The 15,905-nt window shown below is 28.2% G+C and overlaps 1 protein-coding gene across 1 annotated transcript in view; it reads right to left on the bottom strand.

Annotated features, from left to right (window-relative positions):
• The window catches only part of LOC104759570 (actin-related protein 2/3 complex subunit 2A-like), a 2,275-nt gene extending 1,851 nt beyond the window's left edge, over nt 1-424 (bottom strand). Inside the window, exons 1-2 of the mRNA XM_010482478.1 lie at nt 192-424; nt 3-15 (exon numbers count right to left, since the gene is read on the bottom strand). Coding sequence (XP_010480780.1) covers nt 3-15; nt 192-253 — 75 coding nt within the window. The 5' untranslated portion in view covers nt 254-424. The remainder of the gene's footprint in view (nt 1-2; nt 16-191) is intronic.

Raw genomic sequence — 15,905 nt, 5'->3', positions numbered from 1 at the left:
ACTGCTTTATCAAGACTGAACCACACAAAACACACAAAACAAAGTATTGAACTTTATCACCATTCTACAAAACCGATTTCTAAGATTCCTTAACCAAATCAAAATCAAACAAATGGGTCTAATTGCTACAGAGTATCTAAAACTAAAACTACAAGAAAGATGAGAGATTTTTAAGAATCGAAATGACTCACTTCTGAGCTCGTGTCAATAGCGTCTGAAGAAGAAACCTTGAATGCGATTGCAACAGTATCATCGATCACCTTTCTCGCGAATTCCTCAAAAACAGTCGATCTTTTTCTCACGGGATCTAATCGGAGAAGCGAGAGAAGAGAGAGAGCTCGTCGGAGATAAAAAAAACAAAAAAGACGACCGATCCCTGAGAGAGATTCTCTCTGGTCGCTACTTGAACGTTTCTTCGATAACTTTTTTGGAATTTTACTCTCTGTTAATTTTTTTTCAACTCAGACATATCAAACTACGCCGTTTTTGTGAATTTTAATGGCCCATAGGCCCAATTATATAAGACCAGCCCAGTTCTTGCTATATAAGTTCTTTGACCTTAAACATTCCAAAATATTGAATTTGAATGTTGCAAATATTTGTATGTTTTGTGTAAGCAGTGGCAAAATTAGGGTTTTGAAGATATTTTTTTGGCTGTTGTTTATATCTGGTTATGTTGGTTGTAGTGTGGCTTTTTCTAATATTTAAGAATGTAATAAAAATGAATGCTTTTTTTTAGAATATGCTTTAAATCTTATTATATAAACTTGGGTTTTGAAAGTTAGCCATTAACAAGATTTTGACATGTGTCAAATTATCAATTTCAGATTTTGACATGTGTAAAAGTTACTATTTAATAAGAAGAATTTGATTACAACAAAATAAAAAATTTTGTATTTAAAAAATCTTATTATATTAAGTTGAGTTTTGAAAGTTAGCCATTAATAAGATTTAGACATGTGTCAAGTTATCAATCTAAGATTTTGACATGTGTAAAAGTTAATATTTAATAGGAGAAATTTGATTATAACAAAAATAAAATATTTTGATTAAAAAATTATTAATAATGTAAATAGATAAATATCAAAAATTACAGAATTTATTAAAAATTATTAATAATGTAAATAGATAAATATCAAAAATTACAGAATTTATAAAAAATATAATTTTAAAAAAATAATAATCTAAGATTTTGACATGTGTAAAAGTTAATATTTAATAGGAGGAATTTGATTACAGCAAAAATAAAATATTTTGTTTAAAAAATTATTAAGAATGTAAATAGATAAATATCAAAAAATACAGAATTTATAAAAAAAATAAAAATTTTTAAAAAATAATTATAATCTAAGATTTTGACATGTGTAAAAGTTAATATTTAATAGGAGGAATTGGATTACAGCAAAAAAAAAATATATTTTGTTCAAAAAAATATTAATAATGCAAATAGATAAATATCAAAAATTACAGAACTTATAAAAAATATAATTATAAAAAGATTATATATATATTAATATATATCATTAAATTCGAAATTATAATATTATTTACTTATTTTTAATTTTAAGTTATTAATTCTACAAAAAAATAGGAAAAGGGATTAAGGAAAATATACAGTTAATTATTAATTCTAAATTTTGTAAATGCTCACTTATATAAACATAGATAGTCTCATATTTAAATAATTTATTTAAAAACACTACTTTCAATTTTGTTTAATTGAGAACATTTTTTAAATGGGGAGGTTAATTTTCCTTATTTTTTAAATCCAAAATTTTTTCATGCTTTCTTCTTTTTTCAGTTGAGAATAGGTAAGATTAATATGTTGACAAAAAAAAAGATTAATATATGCGTATTCTTTTCCTAATACTGTATTTTAAAATTTATTGAACGATTTTCAGATTGTTTTATTTAATTTATATTTTCATATTTAAATTATTTGTGATTCATATACTACCGTGCTTATAATTATTGGTTGGTCATAAACCCTTCTTTTTTTTTGTAAACATAATTGTTACCATTATTCATTCAATCTCAAAGGGAGATAATGAGTAGAACCTCATCAACCTAATGGATGAATAAATAAGCTAATCTAACACAAACTTACAACAAACATAGATATATAGATTGGAAAAACATAAATCGTAGTTGATAGATCTACGGGAGCTCATAGACTGTGACACCCTGGTTTGCAAAAATGTTTAAAAGAATTGATTTTGCCACATATGTCACCAAAATGAAATTATTTTTTCGGTCAAGGGTCCTGAGAGAACTTCATGATGGGTGATTTTCTTGGAAATGATTGTCGGAACTGTACGAGTGAGAACAAAACATAGAAAAAATCATTTGTTGATTTGTAAGGTCGGTAAACAAGTTTTTAAAGCTTCCCAGACGTAACAAACCGACCATCAAATATGGGTGGGTTCACGGACCGGGAATAGATGTAGGGCCCACTTAGGAAGGTGGGCCTATGGACTGAGAGTGGACATGGGCTCACTAAACATGGTGGCGGTTGGAGCGTTACAGAGACAGAGGCTACATCGTGGTGTGTCAAAGACATTTACACGAATACATTGGGAAATATAGCATTAGTTATTATCGAAAGATTTTGTGACGTTCGAAAAAAAGTTTTTACTTTCATTGGTTGTTGGAGCAAGCCCTTTTGAGATAACAAAAAAACGTGAATATGTTCTCTCCACAAAGAAGGAGGACAGAGCCGAGGTTTTCTCTATGGTGTAGAAGGTTGAACACAAGGTTATCTCTCCAAGGGAGGAAGGTGGAGGAGGTTGGACGCAAGGTTATCTTCCCAAGAGAGGAAGGCGGAGCCAAGGTTTTCTCCATGGTGGAGGAGGTTGAATGCAAGGTTCTCTCCATAAGGGATGAGGACAGAGCCAAGGTGTTCTCTATGATGGTCATACATTATTGTGATGATACATCATTGATTAGTATATTATNGGTGTTCTCTATGATGATCATACATTATTGTGATGATACATCATTGATTAGTATATTATGTAATATATTTTTAATTCGAAATGTTTTTTGAGCCAACAATTTTAGTAATTAAAAAAATATGCAGAAGTGAAAGTAAAATAGTTGGATTAGTGTGTTCATATAGACATTTTCTAAGTGGTGATAAAAAATATATTTGTAACATAAAGTATATTTAGGTGTAAAAAAATAAAAATACAACAAATTTTAATATATTTAATTTAATTTAATTTATAAAATATCAAACCCGCACATCGTGCAGTTGAACATAAAAGACAAAAATTAGTGGAGCAATATTTTTGTATTAAATAACTTGGAAAATGACCGTTTTTGTGTGCTTTTAAAATTGAGAAATTTTAATTTGGATAAGATTACAAAAAATTTAGCCCTATTCAGATTTTTCTGTCGAAGATTTAATTAGAAAATAATATACATTAGCTTTTCATCGATGAAAAGATAAGATATTTGATCTATATGGTATATATATATCTAGATATATATATCAAAATTTTAAATTGACCAGTGGGACAAAGACAAATAGCATATGCATGTGAAGTGTTTATTTTAATAAATAGGAAAATAGACTAGTATAGTTTGTAAATGTAATTTAACGAACAATAAATGTTTATACGATCAATTTAGTTATTTTNTATGCAGAAGTGAAAGTAAAATAGTTGGATTAGTGTATTCATATAGACATTTTCTAGGTGGTGATAAAAAATATATTTGTAACATAAAGTATATTTAGGTGTAAAAAAATAAAAATACAACAAATTTTAATATATTTAATTTAATTTAATTTATAAAATATCAAACCCGCACATCGTGCAGTTGAACATAAAAGACAAAAATTAGTGGAGCAATATTTTTGTATTAAATAACTTGGAAAATGACCGTTTTTGTGTGCTTTTAAAATTGAGAAATTTTAATTTGGATAAGATTACAAAAAATTTAGCCCTATTCAGATTTTTCTGTCGAAGATTTAATTAGAAAATAATATACATTAGCTTTTCATCGATGAAAAGATAAGATATTTGATCTATATGGTATATATATATCTAGATATATATATCAAAATTTTAAATTGACCAGTGGGACAAAGACAAATAGCATATGCATGTGAAGTGTTTATTTTAATAAATAGGAAAATAGACTAGTATAGTTTGTAAATGTAATTTAACGAACAATAAATGTTTATACGATCAATTTAGTTATTTTTAGTTTTAATGACCTTAAGCTTTTAAAATATTCCATTAAAATTATTATTTTATCTTTTGACGACAAATATGTTTTTTAGGTTAGATATGAAAGCTACATATCTATATAAAAAGAGGATCGTTTTTATATAGCTTTAAAATGTCTATTGAGCTTTGATCGTGGCCCGACGGATGTGAGAGGTGAAGGAAGGAGCCTCAAAAACAAAACTGGCTCACGTATCTATACGCACACATANCTCGTGCGGGTCCTCATCTAGTAATATAATTAAAAATAAACTACAGCTAGTGGTCCCATACCCACTAGCCACCTAACAACAAACACATTTAACAGCGGAATAACACAATCAATATCCAATAATAAACCAGTAATAANTATAAATATGCGAAGATATATATACATTTCTTAATCTTTATATATATACGACATAGCAAAATGAGTAATGTTAGCAAGATAGGTCGTCGCATGGTCTTGGCAAAAGAGGAACTGCTAGTGACGTATCTTCGCCATTGCAAATAGATCCATAAGACCAAGCAAGAATTTTTGAAAGAAAAGAAGAACAGTCGTACGTACGTTATTTATATAACTAGAAATTTTGGATTCAAGTACAGACTGTGTACCCAAGACTCGTTAAAGAATCGAATACTTTTATCTTTAGAAACATGCCAATATCATAATTGAAATCTTTATAGAAAGAAAACAAATTAAACCTGTATGACAGTATCCCTAATATCTAGATGGATTTTTCAACAATGACGAAGTTCTTTTCTTCTATGCTTATTATTTTTGTTTATAAATCGTGAAAGATTTAAATCTTTGCTATATATAAATAGTCTTGCTCAATACTCGAAATTAACTTTTGAAAGTTAAAAATAACTCTCCGAACCAAAGAGTGACTGAACCCGGATACAGGAGAACTAATTAATTAATCTCTCTTGTACGACCACCAAAACTTATAGTATGTTGCAGTACTTTTTGTTTCATTATAGTGATAGGTTAGACTACTAATGTAACCTGTGTGATATGTTAGATTACTACAGTAAAACCTCTATAAATTAATAAAGTCGGGACCATGAAATTTTATTAATTTATAGAGGTTTTATTTTATCGATAAATTAATAATTTATAGAGAGATTTTCCTAATTTGGTAAAAAAATATTAAAAATAAGATTTAATCTTTATAACTAATATTTTTATAAAATAAATTACAATGAAAATAATAATTATCATGTTTTGAAGATAGCACTCAAAGATTTTTATATAGTAAAAATATTAAAAATGAACTCTAATAAAAATTAATGTGTAGATATATATATATATATATATATATATATATTAAGATAATTTTATATAATTATTAATTTATTTTATTGATGGGACCATATATTTACAAAAGAATTTCAAACAAAATATTATTTTATTATATTATCGAATAATATCCAAAATTACACTAGTCCCAATTTGGGACAAGAGAAATTTATTAATTTACCGAGTATTAATTTATAGAGGTTCTACTGTACGTAGTAATTATACGAATTTCATGACGTCTTTTATGATACAAGACATTGACAAATAAACTTCGCAACAAGAATTCATGAACTAGTCTACAGTAAATCGTATTCTTTTTGTTTGGTGTATATACATATTTACAATCAAATTAGTTGATATAGTGTTAGATTCCATTGGAATATCATTCCAGAATAATGTAACTGTTATGGTACAATTAGTAAGCACAATTTATTACTTATGAAGTTGTAAGACTTTTAAACGGTTCTAAAAATCTAATACACAATTATCGTTAAATATTACTATTGGTAATTTGGTATACCAGTCTACGGGTCTAATTAAATATTACCAGAAAGTGTCGTAAAAACAAGGAGTACTAGAAAGTAATATCAAATATGGATAAGGTGAGTCATTGCCACGCATGTTGTCGAGTACGTACAATTACGAAGGCCCATCATTTTTTATATTATACGTCATTGAATCGACGAATTGAACACTATATATCTGCGTATATATAATATTATATATAAGTTACTTGTACGTATATTAAGTGAAAGATTCTTGTAGGACAGTATAATACAATGGATAAAGTCTTAACTTATGAGTTCAATTCAATTGACTGCACAACTATGCAGCGATAACCTTTCTACTATTATTTTCCGTAGTTCTATATGAATAACAAACCATAAACACAACTATACACATATATAGTCTAGTGTGTTGATAAGTTGTTATAAGAATTGTGTTACAAAATGCAACACGTAAATAGCTAGCTAGAACCAAGTAAAACCATACATCACATGCATGTGCTAAATGTGTGAAAACAGATACATTCATATCGAATAATGAACGTGAATTCGAGTGATCACATGGACTACCTTTAATTTCAAACCTTGTTTTGTCTCATTACATGTCGGAGAACGAAACCACCTAATTTCTAGTTTGCCCATCACGGGATGCTCTCTACTTCTTCTTGATATATTCGCTTCAGTATTCTTTAACAAAAATTTATATGATAAAAAAACATAACTTAATTTGTATGGCTTGGCTACATAACTTAACTGATATATATATTCCCTTTCTCTCAACTGATCCTAATTTTATTATTAATCCAGGTTCTAAAATTAACTACATTAACGTAGTCGTAGATACTCTAAATACACACCAATGTTCGGCCAGATAATTAGTCGTGCCGAAACAGAATATATTTCAGTTTCTCTCATGTACGTAGCAATCATGACTCATGCGTGATGTTCTTAAAATTTTTATCTTAATGAAAATAATTCTACGAAAGGGTACTAAAAGTGATATATATGATTATATATAGTTCTAATTAACCAGAGTAGATATATTAAATATCTTTGCTGCTTACAAAATGAAAGATTCCATCTAAGATATGATTTTCTCATTTCATCTTGTTTGACAAATACATTTTGTTTTTGTTCAGCACTAATCATATCAATCACTTGTTATGCACTAATGGCAACGTTTATTAAGCAACAACAAATTTGGAACCTGTTTTCTAAACAGTAAAAAAAAAATGTTTTATTGGTTTTGCGGTGGTCCCTTTGTTTTGTAATCTCATTTTCACCGCAAACTAAAACTAGATTTTGTTTGATTTGGTGATCTTGTATCGCAGTGAGTGGTTAAGACTTAAAGATCTCACGTGACGATGCATTGACTCATCAACGCGAATTTTACACGGCTCGATTTAATTATAAACCATTACTTCAAAACTAATTAATTTAACAACAGCGACCAGTATATATAACTTAATAGTAATTGTTTTCAAGCAAAACCCAATAATTGATATATAAAATACTAAAACTTTAATAACGACTAGATTAGGATGCGTGGTACACCGCGGAGCAAAATTATTTATAATTAAAATATTTAAATTATAAGTTATATTTATTGGTTAAATATGTTATAATTATATAATAATTGTTAAATAAATTATATAATACCACAATATAATTTATTTTTTACATAATATTTATTTGATTAGATATGTATATTCTCTGATACCGACAGTGTTAACAAAATAATGAAATAATGTTTTATCCGTGTAATACCGAATTAATGATATTTTATAATTTATATAAATATCGATAAAACTCGTCCCGCTATATAACCCCGTCCCAAGATATTTTAACTCACACTATATCATCTTAATTTTTTATATTTATTGTGTATCTACGGTATAATATTTATCATATTTAACTTTTTAAAAGTTTTAAATATTTTCATATTTAACCTTTTAAAATTCTTTGAAATAAAGAACCGGAATAAACTGAACAAAAGTTTTTAAAGTTTGAATTCAGAATCATTTTAGTCTCTTTTATAGTATGATTCTAAACTATTGCCATTTTTTTTTAATGATGTGGGATATTGTACCCATATTTTTTATTCATCTATTGAATAATAATATATGTCCGTTTTAAAAATTTTGCATTACATCATATGCAGGAAAAAATCACAATTTTTATTAACTAAATGTAATATAGAATAATTCAAGTTAATTTAAATGTAAATTCAAATAAAAATGAAAGGGAATGAGGTAGAAAGACTTCCTTATTTTTTTAATCTTACCTATAATTAATTTTGAAGTTTTGGTAACTAATATTAAAGTCAATGCATTAAATGTAAAAACCTTCTCAAAAGTATTTTTAAGCAAAAACTGCTGCAAAAATACTAGTATATATATGGGAATTTTAACAACGATATGGGTATAATTCATAACCCAGCTAAACAATTATGATAATTACTTTTGTTAGAAAACACAAGAAAAATATAATTAAAAGTGATAAGTAAAATGTAAATTTTTAAAAATTTCCGTATGGATTTATAGTAATGATCTGTAAGTGAAAGTTCAAATAGTGCTATTAATTAGCTATAAATATGTCAATAGAAATCATATGTACTTTATACTATATTTTTACTGAAAATTTTGTACAAAGAAACAATAAAAGTAGATAAAATATATTCCTGTGCAGCACAGGCTGTGCTACAAATAATTAAATTATTTTAAAGAGTAATATGTATTTATTTATTTAAATATACTCTTTTTGTTTTTGAATAAATTGTAATCATCTTATTTCATTATTATTTACCGTATTTTTCAATCAATAAGGAGTTCAATATTCATTCTGTCTCAACTACATTGATGTTTTGACAATTTCACATATATTAAAAAATTAAAATTTTATTTATAAATTAATTTATAATTATATTTTGGTAGAAAGAGAAAATCTAGACTATAGAAAGCATGCTATGTGGAGAAAACATAAATTTAAAAATTATTTCAATTTTTTCAATATATAATATCAATTTTTTAGAGACAAGAAAAAATTCTAAAATATCAATGTATCAGAGACAAAGACTGAGAGATTACTCAATAATAAACAGTAATGTGTGAAGGAATTTTAGGTATTGATTGGTAACCACTTTACAAAGCGGTACAAAGCTGTACAAACATACAGTTTTAAAGTTTACCAATCACAAAAACTTAATCAAAAATTTTATTAAAAGTTTTACTCTTAACTTTTTTGTACAGCTTTCACTTAAAGTTTTTTCTTACAGCTTTGCACTATTCATTAAAACCTTACAGCTTTTTTGTACAGCTTTGGCTACGTTAACAATCAGACCCTTAAAATTTGGAGAAGTTAAGAATAATTAAAAATTATTAAAAAAAAAGAAGAAGAAAGAAATGGTAGTTGTCGGCAAAGAAATAGAAAGAGTGGGACCAATCCCGTAAATAAGAACGGTCAACTGTCACTTTGTCAGTAGGTCAACAGAAGAGTGGGACCCACGAAGGCTTGTAAGATGAGATGACGTGGCCCAACCGTTAGTAGCCGACACCCAACGGACCAACCTCCCCCTTCCTCTATCTTCCGACATTCACTTTGGTTCCTCTCTTAATCTCTCTCTCTCTCAACCTTTTTCGGATTTATCTTATGAACCACATATTAGTTTCATTTCATTCATCACAACATTATTTATTTTTCTGTTAATTATTATTTATTCCATCGCTACTATTTTGTTTATACTCATTTCGCATGTTCACATATTTTATAAGGAGTTCCTTGTCCCTAATTATATAGTATTATTCATTAGCTTGGATGGTGAAGTGCATTTGACACGTTCGATACATTTTAGAGTGTTCAATACAGTACTCATTGATTAAGGGTACCCATTACCATTGGTTGAAACTATTTATTTACAATCTACGAAATAAATAAATAAAGTATCATATATGGGTGATTATAATAAGATTTTATCTCTAATAACAAAAGTTTAGTCACTTTGTGCAAGGACTTTCTTGGTTCAGCGAAATCACTTTCACACGTAACACATGAAAAGATGCAAAATGACGATTTTGATTCCCTTACGTGTCGCGTCATGTATTAGAGTGAAGAATCTAAATACTATATTACTCATGTATTTGATTGTAATTGTACTTCTATTTACTTAGTATTACATCAAATATTAAAGTCATATTGTTTTTCTTATGCGCTAAAAAAAACAATACAAAAATGGAAGTGTCAAGTTTCAATATATATATATACATATTGTATATATATATATATATATATATATATATATATATATATGTGTGTGTGTGTGTGTGTTGATGTTGAAATATAGATATTTGCATCATGTTTGTAATTTTTAAAACCAAAGTTTAACCGTTGGGAAAGTAGATGAACATGCATTAAGGAGTAATCGTTATTATTGTCTTGGTCTCATGGAGAACACATGGGAATAAATATGCGTTTGTCCAAAAAAAAAAAAAAAAAAGGTATAAATATGCTTTCCGAATAGAAAACAACAGAGAAATAATTATAGAGTAGACATATCAAGTGTTATACGAACTTACGAAACATTAATGTTTCCACACCAGATGGTGTTTTTTCTCTCTAAAATATAGTATTATCTCAAAGAGAGATTGTGAATGGATTCCGATCAAAACTCTCTTTTAAAAGGGATGATCCTGTTCGAGTTCGGACATTAGCTAGCTAGATACAGCTTCAGCAGTGTGGCGTGTGTTCATACGTTGGGTTGCCACATAAATTAAACACTGAACTCGTATCTTTCTGTTTGGGCAACCAATCATGGAGTTCTCTTTTAATTTTATTATAGTTTGGTTGAAAAAAAAAAAAAAAAAAAAATAAACACTGAAAAAATAGGTTGGGCGGCATACTAGCTTTTTTCAACACCCCACCATCGTATGTGCGTGGATAGGGTAGCACAATTATGTCATACTCTTTCTTTCAACGATGTGCGTACTTGGTTGCTTATATTACTTGATGGATTGATGCAAAAGAATACATCTTAATGCTAATGCGGAAGACTACTTATTCAAGTGTTCCTTTGAAGACTATGAATGTTACATGTCGACTGGTACATAAAAACAAAAACCAAAAAAAGTTATGTCGAGTTTTGATTGACCAAAGAACTTATAGTTATCAACAAACATCCACATAGACATCGTAACCATATTATAACTATATGATTTAAATTATATGAATATACATATCCGATTGTTTTACTCTTGTGGTGATTAAATTAAATTTTGATATGATTTTTTGCATTAGTTTTCTATGCTTAAATTTATATTAAAATGCTAATTGGTAACATCAAATTTAAATTAAAAATAATTTGAAATGATAGAAACATTGTAACTGACTAAGTTAACACCTAGTTTAATAAAATGATTTGAATATAAATTATTAATAAAATAATACAACATTATAATTAATTTCAACATCAATAAGACTATTTGATATAAGGGATATAATAAAATAATACAACATTATAACTTTTCTTGTATCAATTCAGTTTTTCTGATCATGTTGTGGATGTTGTCAAAGAGGATCAATGTAATAGATCACTTAAAAGTAAACTGAATCAATTTACGAATTTTATCCAAAAAAGTGAAGTGACAGGATATTTGAAAAAAACAAATTCTAACTTAAGGAAAAAATTAACCAAATATACTTCCACTTTAATTGATTGGTGCACTTTGAAGCAATAGAGAGAAAAATATAATAGAATATGAATAGGAAACAAAGTAAATGTGAAAACTGAAAATTAATGATATAACATTTTCCTCCACCAAATATAAGAAAAAACGATTTATTCTCCTTTAACACAGTAGAAAAAAGTATCAGTTCAATTACTTTGTTGGTAATTTTTTTAACAATACACAGAGTAATATTACTAGTTTTTACTTTTTGCTCTTTAACAAAGCTTTTCAACTACTACTGTATTAAGTTTTAACCATTGGCATTGTATTCTTCATATAAACAAAGAAAAGTACATTTTGATTGCGACCCAAAACAAACAAAAAAAGTTTAATTTGTACTGAATACAAAAAAAACACTAGGAGGAAATTCATTAAGACAAAAGTTATGAACATTGATGATGTTTGACCAGCAATAAGTTGACATGTGGAGCTGACGATGTACCGACACGACGCTAACTAGGCGCCACACTAGACATGGCTCTTCCAGTCACCACCACGTCACCCTCGCCCTTTTAAGAAAAGAATAAAACAACTTAGGTCACTCTCTTCTTTTTTTCATCGTTCATATAACTCTTTCTTTGGGAAACTTATTGCCCTTACAAGTTTTAAATATTAATATATATATATAAGTGTTTTGTCATATGATACAGTCACACATATCTCACTATTCGTTTGTAATACATAATCGCATGTGCAAAATTCAAAGTGGATAGAATTTATATAGTTGGCCTATTGTTGTCTTATTATATATCATTAATTACTGGAAAAGCCAAACTAGTTATTAGCCTACACTCATTTTGTTATGGGCATATAAATATTATATCATTTTGGTACTTACTTACACTTTATTTTTTGATAACCAGACCATTTTTTACATCTGATTTATATTTATGTTTTAAATTTTAATATAAATTTGGAATCATTTTTAATAAGATTATGATGAATCCACGTACATTAACTTAGAATTTGAATTCGGATATATATGGTAGAATTAAAAAAGATCTTTCTATCTAGTTGAACGGGCATTGCACTTGGGTAAATGGACATTAGGTTATATATGATGTAACAATATGATATATAGGTAACTGCAAATGAGCGATATACACACTGAATAAATAATTCCAATCTACCAACATATAAATTTAAATATTAGAAATGCTGATTGTGAAGATCTCAGTCCGATAAAAATCAAAGTTATGCAGCGTTATCCATACTTTTCAAAAATGGATTACGGGTCAAATTTGGTGTGACGTAGACCAACTAACCTGATCCAATGGATGAATTTAAATTAATTTGCAAGGAAGTTTAGTTTAATATAATATATCGTAAAAAAGAGCATGGACTTTGTCACTCTTGTCTCAATAGGAATAGAATAATCGTTAAGCTTCCGAAACAAACGCAGATGCAACATTTGACCAGACCCAAGAGATATGACACGTGGCGTACAGTGGGACACACTGATGGGTTTGGTAAAGGACCGACAGAGCCACCGATTCACTCTCTCACATTCGTGGCTCGTGGGTTGCAATGTCATGTCCCTAATAATAATAATAAGGAATGATTTAGAAAAGAAAAAAACATCGATCCTACGTGATTACAAGTGTTCGATCGATTCATGGATGATTTTGGTCCCATTTGACTACATTAAGCAATAAGCAGGTGTAATAACTAAATTTGGGGTCACTATTATAAATGCAAGTTAATTGCAACTCTGCNTCATTTTGTTATGGGCATATAAATATTATATCATTTTGGTACTTACTTACACTTTATTTTTTGATAACCAGACCATTTTTTACATCTGATTTATATTTATGTTTTAAATTTTAATATAAATTTGGAATCATTTTTAATAAGATTATGATGAATCCACGTACATTAACTTAGAATTTGAATTCGGATATATATGGTAGAATTAAAAAAGATCTTTCTATCTAGTTGAACGGGCATTGCACTTGGGTAAATGGACATTAGGTTATATATGATGTAACAATATGATATATAGGTAACTGCAAATGAGCGATATACACACTGAATAAATAATTCCAATCTACCAACATATAAATTTAAATATTAGAAATGCTGATTGTGAAGATCTCAGTCCGATAAAAATCAAAGTTATGCAGCGTTATCCATACTTTTCAAAAATGGATTACGGGTCAAATTTGGTGTGACGTAGACCAACTAACCTGATCCAATGGATGAATTTAAATTAATTTGCAAGGAAGTTTAGTTTAATATAATATATCGTAAAAAAGAGCATGGACTTTGTCACTCTTGTCTCAATAGGAATAGAATAATCGTTAAGCTTCCGAAACAAACGCAGATGCAACATTTGACCAGACCCAAGAGATATGACACGTGGCGTACAGTGGGACACACTGATGGGTTTGGTAAAGGACCGACAGAGCCACCGATTCACTCTCTCACATTCGTGGCTCGTGGGTTGCAATGTCATGTCCCTAATAATAATAATAAGGAATGATTTAGAAAAGAAAAAAACATCGATCCTACGTGATTACAAGTGTTCGATCGATTCATGGATGATTTTGGTCCCATTTGACTACATTAAGCAATAAGCAGGTGTAATAACTAAATTTGGGGTCACTATTATAAATGCAAGTTAATTGCAACTCTGCGGAAATTTTAGAAAAAAGTAGAAATAAAGTTGGTTCCCACCCATTCCATCACATACTCGAAAGTAGTATATGCAAGAAAAAAACAATAGTATATAACAATATTATATAAACAATATGGCACCAGATAAAGATGCAAATAAAAACTAATGTTTCATGCATGTTTTGTTGATAATTTACTAGGATTTGTACTCTTTGTTTGTGTCAAATAGTTCAAGTGGTTGTATATATATAATTTATTTGTTGTCATGCATTTTATTTTTATTCACTCAGTTTGTTCAGCAGATTTAGATACTTATAGTAATTCTTGCCAGAATAATAATGATAGAATTTAACCAAAAGGTAAACTAAAATGAAAGGATAAAAAAAAAAATTCCATGTTAATAGAGAGTCATTGGACAGTAGAAGATAGGATCATAAAGTGTGCATATGCATGTATGAATGTTAGTTGGTAGTTATAAGTTTGGTGGGTTTCTTAAAAATTAAATATTAAAGATTACTCCTTTGACCCTTTCTTTACTTTTTTTGTTTTGTTTTGTTTACCTTTCTCTAATTATTTCCCTCTTCTTTGCAATTTAATTTCTCATTTTTTTCTTAATTTACTTTTTGACTTACACAAAGATAAAAAGCACACATTTCTTTAAAATTTATAGTGATAACTAAATAGTAGTAAATTATCTGTTCCGTTCCACTCATATTTACGATATGATTAAAGAACACCTATATTCGTGTATTTAAAATTTTTAATTGTTGATTTTACCAAAGAAAACTAGCAATACCATTTTCACAGTAGACTTTTACATTTCTTAGTAATTTCTCGATATATAAAAATATACTATGTCCAACGATCGGTTAGAAACTCGACGAATGTCGCAATACTTAACCAACAATGCCACATATCAACATTTTTGTTCATGTATGTAAATGAAAAACAAAAGATTAAAAAAAAAACAGTAAAGCAATAGAAGATAACATTGTTTTATTTTTCTTTAGTAATAAATTTTGATAGAAAGATAACATTGTTGGGCTCAAATGATTATGGTATTTCAATTGTTTATTACAACAATTAACCAATTGTTTAAATACCGTAGAGTAAAAACATGGTAACTACGCCATTATACGATTCGTATGATCATGGCCATGAATGATTAACCAATGCTAGGATTCCCTTTCAGAAACTAATTTTTAAATGGCAATTGTCTTACATGCGTTGAAAGATCCAGTGACCAATAATTAGTAATCTGATCTCTTGATTATATTCTGATTTTGGTTTCAGATTTTTTTTTTTAATTTGAATTTCGATATCAAATTATTTATTTACAATAAAGGAGTTCCCTGGTTTGGGCCAAACGGAAAACGTAAAAAATGCGAACAACGTCGTTGTAAACTTCCACGTTTATGCGGACAGGGATCAAACCGGTGGGTCCAATACGACCAATGCTAGATCTCTAAAGCATGTGATCACAAGATCTTGCTTCAGTAAAAAGTAAAATCCAAAATAAATATAAACCATAAGAATTTTAAACGGG

Source organism: Camelina sativa, chromosome 17 (assembly GCF_000633955.1).
Source record: "Camelina sativa cultivar DH55 chromosome 17, Cs, whole genome shotgun sequence".
In the NCBI taxonomy this organism is placed as follows: Eukaryota; Viridiplantae; Streptophyta; class Magnoliopsida; order Brassicales; family Brassicaceae; genus Camelina; species Camelina sativa.
Note: the sequence above shows the minus strand (reverse complement) of the source record. Positions and strands in the feature narration are given on the sequence as shown.